The sequence below is a fragment of the Condylura cristata genome, unplaced genomic scaffold (genome assembly GCF_000260355.1).
Source record: "Condylura cristata isolate star-nosed mole 26May11 unplaced genomic scaffold, ConCri1.0 scaffold00024, whole genome shotgun sequence".
NCBI lineage: Eukaryota > Metazoa > Chordata > Mammalia > Eulipotyphla > Talpidae > Condylura > Condylura cristata.
The window spans coordinates 32195804-32202492 of record NW_004567125.1 but is presented as its reverse complement, the minus strand read 5'-3'; the positions used below and the strand labels follow the sequence as shown (position 1 = coordinate 32202492).

The 6689-nt window shown below is 52.8% G+C and overlaps 2 protein-coding genes across 9 annotated transcripts in view; both read right to left on the bottom strand.

The window, feature by feature from the left end:
* WIZ (widely interspaced zinc finger motifs) overlaps positions 1-144 on the bottom strand; it is a 25187-nt gene extending 25043 nt beyond the window's left edge. For all 7 annotated transcript variants that reach the window (XM_012729139.1, XM_012729141.1, XM_012729140.1 and 4 more), the window contains exon 1: positions 65-144. The gene's annotated coding sequence lies outside the window, so the exon portion shown is untranslated. The remainder of the gene's footprint in view (positions 1-64) is intronic.
* A 977-nt stretch (positions 145-1121) lies between these two features.
* Positions 1122-6689, bottom strand: part of RASAL3 (RAS protein activator like 3) — an 11053-nt gene continuing 5485 nt past the window's right edge. Inside the window, exons 10-18 of one of the 2 annotated variants that reach the window (XM_012728825.1) lie at positions 6327-6471; positions 5936-6080; positions 4894-5130; positions 4595-4796; positions 4384-4490; positions 3169-3559; positions 2758-2915; positions 2189-2252; positions 1122-2081 (exon numbers count right to left, since the gene is read on the bottom strand). In XM_012728825.1, the coding sequence (XP_012584279.1) occupies positions 1935-2081; positions 2189-2252; positions 2758-2915; positions 3169-3559; positions 4384-4490; positions 4595-4796; positions 4894-5130; positions 5936-6080; positions 6327-6471 (1596 nt within the window). In that variant the 3' untranslated portion in view covers positions 1122-1934. Of the gene's footprint in view, positions 2082-2188; positions 2253-2757; positions 2916-3168; positions 3560-4383; positions 4491-4594; positions 4797-4893; positions 5131-5935; positions 6081-6326; positions 6472-6689 lie in introns of those variants that run through there. The other variant, XM_012728826.1, reaches the window with a different exon arrangement.

Below are 6689 nucleotides of genomic sequence, written 5' to 3'. Positions count from 1 at the left end.
GCCTCCCCCTCCCAGAGCCGGCTCCGCCCCGCCCGCGAGCTCCTCAGGCCGGGCCGAGCCTCACCGGGGAAGCGGTACCACCGGCCGGGCGCCGGGGCACGGAGCTCCCTTCCTTGGTACGGCCGTCGCTGCTGCTACCGCCGCCGTTGCTCCCGGTGCCGGTGCCGCGGCCTCCACAGCCACCGCCGCCTCCACAGCTCGGGGGACATTGTCCCTTTAAATTGCTCCCCCCGCTGCCCCGCCCCCCCGGCGCGCCGCCGTGACCTCAGCGCGACAGCCCCGCCGCACCGCCATGATGGGGAGGTCCGGGCCATTCTCTCTACCCCCCCCCCACCCACACTCTTCTTTCTACCCCCCTCTACCAGCTTGCCGCACTGGGGGGGCCGAAGGGATGGGAGGGCTGCCAGTGGGCGCGCCGCCATGTTGGGAGTGGCCTGGCAGGTCACCTTAAAGGAGCCGTGCGGCCAAAGCGTCCAAGGAGAGACTGTTACTATGACAACACTCATGTCCTCCTACCGCCCCCTCTAATGGGTTCCTCATCACCCCACAATGTTAAATAGCCCTCTTGCTAATTGCACCTGAAGAGTTGGGGCCCGGGGGCTGCGGGGGGAGGCAGAAACATTCCCCCATGGATCATTCATAGGTCTTCCTGGATTTCACTCTGGCAGTCCTTAACCTTCAGTGTCCTGCCATCAGCTACTGTCCAACCACGAAGTCACTCCTTTCTTCCCTGTTATCCATATTGGACTTAAGAAACTCATAGCTTTAGAGTTGATCTAGTTCCCTTGTCCACCCAATCCCCAGGATCACAGCACAGCCCCATCACCCATCCACATGTTCAACCAACTATGCATGCACACAGTCTCTCAATTAACTAACCACCTAATAGGTAGTTACCCATTTAACTACTCATCCACCCAAACACACACTCATCTATTCATATTCTATCTACCTGGCTGTCCATCCACCACCCAAGCAAATACATACCTATGCGACAAACTAAGTGCCTACACATCTCTACACACCTTTTCCCCAGCCACCCAAACATTCATCAATTGCATTTTGACTTATCTCCCTCACTACAGTGTAAGCTCTGAGGACAGCAGCGATGTCTGATAAGTTTATTGTTTCCCCACTATACCACTGAAGAATCTCTAGATAAATATGTAAATATGTAGCCATAGCCATGTGCTCAATTCAAATATTTCCTAGTACAATCCAGGCCTCTTCGAGGCAGAAATGCCTATACCAACTAACCACCTACTTAATTACCCACTTAACTGGACAAATATTCAGCAAATGCTGACACAATCATCTGCCTATTATCCTATCCACACTACTCCTCACCTATCCACCCACCCATGGTTCAAATGCCCACTCATTTGCCCAACCATTTCTATACCTACCCAATCATTCCTTCATCTGTCCCTCAGATCTATGTCCTTGAAATGGTGTGGGATTTGAGGGACCTAGGAAAGTACTTTCATCTGGGGTCTGGGGATTAGTGGAGGTGGAATTTTTGGCTTCGTTTGAGAAGTCAGTGCTACCGTTAACTACACATAGTTTTTATGGAACACTAAGCTATGGGTCTTCTACTGTGTAAAGAACTTTAGATCCTCATTATAGATGAAGGAAGTTGAAGCTCAGAAAGTGAAGGCTATTGACACTCCTCTTACATTGTTCCCTTCATGAGACTTCTAATTAGGGGAGCAGAATGGACAGGGAAGATTTTTTTTTGATTGGTAACACTTAGGGGGAAAAAACACATGTTGTTCTTACTGTAACCAAGATTTTACTGGGCAACCTAGCTGGCACCAACAACTCTACTCTCCATTGAGGTCACTTGAGGGCTGAGGACAAAGTGAAACATGCCCCCTACCCCCAAGCTATTTTCTCTTGCACCCAGACCATGTGGAGAGGAATGAGAGGGCAGCTCATGTGGTGTCTCCGTTGAGGCAGGGTGATTTGAGGGGCGTGGGCTGGGTCCAGGACGACTCTGGGGTCCTTAGACGAGACTGCAGGCTCTGGACAACATCCTTCAGCTGGGTCTGAGCATTTTCCATCTCAATCAGGCGGCGCTCCTAGGGAGGCAGGGGCAGTGACCTCGAGGTCAGAGAAGGGATGCGCACAAATTCTCTCTTCCCCAAATACTCAGACCTGTCATAGGTCAGGCAGGGAGGGATCTCACCAGAATTTTCAGCCTGTGGACATCACTGCTTGGAGGGTAGCGTTCTGCATACAACTGCGAGGTCCTGTAGGGATAAAGGGGCAGGCAAGGCGGGTAAGAGGCTGACAAATTCCCGTCCAGCTCCAGGTCGGACAGTCAGGAATTCGGGGGGTGGGGCTTGGAGTAAAGGCGGGTTTATCCAGGCTGGTGGGCGGGGCCTACATAAACTTGAAGGCACGACTGAATTTAGAGCCTGGAAGGCTGGGGAGGAGAGGATCTAACTAGGATGAGAACGTGCCCAGACTGAGATATCAGCCAGGCCCAACCTGTTTGGGAGTGGCTCATTTGAGGAGAGGGGTCCGGACAAAAGTACAGAATAAGTACCTGGACCTAGGGGCTAGCAAACCTGGGGGCTGGTGGCGGGTACTAGAACGGGGTTTGGAGGAGGGGCTAGAAGAGGGGCGTGGCCATTCTAGGTGTGGCTTGGGTGGGACAGACAGAAAGGTAAGACCTAAATGAAACTGGGGCAGGGTCAGTCTGACTATCTTGGGCCCTCATGAGTCAGAACTAATGCAGCAGGTGGCGCTCACCCTTCACGGAGCCTGGAGTCCAAGTCCTGCAGGTGGCCTTGAAACTGCTTCTGCTGTTCTATCAAGGTCCGGATGTGGGTGCTCAGTGACTCCAAAATTCCGGACAGGGTCTTCTGCTCCTCACGAAGAGCGGCCACCTCGCACTGCAACTCTGCCAGCTGTGGGAAGGGAGCAGCTGTAACTTGGCTCGTTGTCATAACCCTTTTTTGGAAGACCCTGACCACCTAGTCACTTCTAAGTTCACTCGTTATTGCCCTGGCTCTCATATTTTCTTTGTATAGAGGAAGAAAGAGAGGGTTGGGCTAGTCCCGGATCACAGACGGAGTGAACTCAGTGACTGAACCTGATTGGTCTTCAGTCTTTTTTCAATCCTGCCTCTACCTTCTGTGGACAGATCTGGTTAGATCTCACCTTGCCAACCGGTCGGTGCGTGCCCACCGTCCGGTCTGTTTCTCGAGGCAGGTCCAGCTGGCGCTGCCAGGGCACGGAGGGCTTCCGAGGCAGTGAAGATGTGGTCCCGGTCCAGGGTCTGCCACGGGCTGTGGGACCCTTGCGTAAGGAGCTTTTGGGTCGCGGCGAGGGTCCGGTAGAAGGGCAGTGGCGAGAGGGGCGGCCAGCCGGGACGCTCTGTGTGCGCTGCACCCGCTGGGGCAGCCTTGGAGGCTGCTCATCCTCGGGTTGGGGCCGGGCCCAACTCCCAGTGCCCTGAATGCTGCGCAGGGACTGGCTCTTGGAGATGAGTGGAGTATGCTTGGGCAGGTCCCGGGGGAGCAGGAAGTGGGGCTTCTCTCCAGCAGACAAGCTGGGGGTAATATGTGCAAGCTCAGGCCCCCGGATGGTTCCTGAGCAAACCCTATCCTTACCTCTGACCAGAAATAGCCTCACCCCTAATCTTCTACTTCTACCCTGTGACTTACGGGGACAAATCTTGGATCTCTGACTCTATACTGAACTTCTGAGAATACCATTCTCTCTATGACTCTTGATATGACCTGAATTTAACCTTTGACTTCTTAGCCTTGTCCCTGACCTCTGACAGAATGTGACTCTTGACCTGACCCTCGTTGTGACATCTGATTGTGATCTGACCCTGGGCTTCACTTTGTTCACAAGGCTATACCCTATTCCTTCCAACATGACCCCTCTTGTTGCCAGACTGGCCTGAAACTGACCCTGTTTCTGGCCCCTAATAAATAAACCATGACCCCAGACTTCTGACCTCAAGTATGACAGCATCTTAACATCTGATTCTGTTCAGATCCCTGTTTGACCCCATCCACAATCTCCCACGGAAACCTGCCCCTCACTGCTGACCACAATGCCACTATTTCTCTCTAACTCCAGATGTGACCTATACCAGACTGCTGTAATGCCTAATCCCCACCTTGGACTCCAGTCCAACCCACTGCCTCCTCTCTGACCACACTGTAAGCCTCTTCCTGATCTCTTAGATGACCCTATCTCCAATATTTGATCTTTATCCCACACTGTTTCTGATGTGATTTCCTCCTTGACTTGTGACACAATCCTGTCTTTGCCTCTCACTATTGATTGACCCAGTGCTTGCTTTAGGCCCCGCCGCTGCTCCCACCCATTAGAACTGGACCGGACTTGAGACGTATTTACCTGGAGTGGACCTGGGGAAGGCACATTGGCACAGATACAGGTACAGGCTGTCCCTCCTCAATGGCTTGTAGGATGGTTGGCAATGGTTCCAGGCTATCACGGGTTGCCTGGCAAGGCATGCAGGGAGGATGCTGAAACTTCTCTGGGACCAGAGGCTCCTTGCCCTCTTGCCTCCCTACTCTGTGTCCCACACTCTGGGCTCAGGCCACACCTGGTTAAGCTCAGCAAATATTGTACAGAGCTGGGCATGCAGGACCGCCAGCTGGAGGGCCAGGTCAGTGCTGCCCTGGTAACCACTGGGTGCTGCATCTATATCCACCATGGCTACTTGGTCCAGGAAGCGTTGCATGGCAGGTCCATGATCCTCCAGAAAGGCATTCATGAAGCCCATGTAGGCCTCCTTCTCACCAAACCTGAGTCAGGGCCCAACTAGACAGGTCAGAACAAGCATCTTTTACTCCCAGCCCCAGCCCCAGCCCCAGCATGACCCCCAGGGCTCCCAGCACCTACGGGGCACGGTTGGCAAGGTTCTGGATGACCTTAGCGATCAGTGTGAGGGTGCGGGCTGGGCTGGGTGCTGGGTGCTCTGGTGCCAGTCCAAAGAGGCTCGGTGACAGTATGGCGGGACACAGGAGCCGCAGGAAGAGGGAGGCACACACTAGTCGGGGGCCCAATGCCTCAGATCCATGTGCTTTGCATGCTTCTCTCCAGCTTGAGAACACAGTGCCCAGCTCTGCTGGGAACCAGCTGGGACAAAAGAAGCCATATTGTGTGTATGGAGGAAATATGTGCACAAAGTTCCCGAATGATCAGAGTCCTAAGGTCAGGGGTCAGGAATCTCTAGCCCGTAGGTTCCAGGACTTGGGACACAGGGAATAATATTGCTTGGGTTCACAGGTCTGCGTAGGGTCAGGGTTTTTAATGAATTGCAGTGACCCCTGGGGTTATAGGTATATGTTATAGGTCATGAGCTTGGGAAGAGTTTGGGGTGCCATAGTACAGGATATGAAGTACAATTCAACTGGGGTTCCAGAGTCACCTATGCTCAGAAATCATGGGATTGATGTCCAAGGTGTCATGGAATCAGTTATAAAGCTTACTTAGGGTCAGAGGTCAAGGAATTGGAATCTCAGGTTTCCTGTGAACAGTTGCATGGGATTTGGGTTATAGGTTCACATAGGCCAGGAGTCATGGGGCTAGGGATAAGGCATCACTTGGGATCAGAGGTCATAGGATTGCTCCTATGTTAACTGTGATCAACTGGCATGAAATTAGGTTATGGGGTCACCTATCATTATAGACAAGGAAATTGGGTCTCAGTTTAGAGTCATGACATTGGCAGTGGGTTGCCAGATTTAGCAACTAAAACCTGAGGACAGAGTTAAACTTGGATTTCAGATTTAAAAAAAGAATGCTTTTTTAGTATAAGTATGCCCCAAATATTGGGTCACATTTGACATGATACCCTGTAGTGTATCTGGCAACCCTAATGGGGTGAGGATTAAAACAGTGGCTGAGATGTAGGAAAAGGCTCAGGTGTTGGGTTTCTCACTCATTGGAGTGGATGATGTTCTCGAAGACTTCCTCACAGCTGTTTCGCAGTCTGGCCTGGTGATTGGGCAGCTCTGGGGCTGGACACTTGCTCGGATCTACCTCACAGTCCTCAGTGGAGGCACAGAGACGCCGCACAACCTGCCCTGCAGTCCAGCGTAATTAAATAGGGGCAGCCATAACCACCAGAACCCCCCACAACCAGCCTTTATCTCTAACTTATTCCAGAGGAACTTAACATCTTGGGAGCTTTCAATTCCCCCCAGGATCTGAGTATCACCAAGACACCACCCACTATAAGATTCAGGTTACACAGGGACTTCCAACTCTCTCCTGTGGTCCCTTAGCTCACCTAGCAGTTCTCTGACACCCCACACCCACCCCCAGTTCACCTAGGGTCTCTTGGAGGTAGTCCTGTGCCACCAACTTCATATACTCATCTATAGCCTTGGTGGCCAATGTGTTTTCCCGGAAGAGTAGCGCCTCACGGCCTCCACAGCGTGCAAGCTCCGCAGTGCCCAGGTCTGTCACCAGTGCCTGGGCATGGTGGGGGGTAGGCTGTTTAGGTCACATTCTGCTCCAGAGGGAACCTCTGCCTTGGCTGGTCCCTCACAATCTGGGGTATATGACCTGCCCTCATAACTGCCACTCGGGCCAGCTCCTCTGGACCTCATAAGTGGCCAGAACTTCTACCTTTCACAGCAGAAATGTAAGACTCTTAGGCCTGGTACTCGCTCAGGCCAGGAACTTGCACT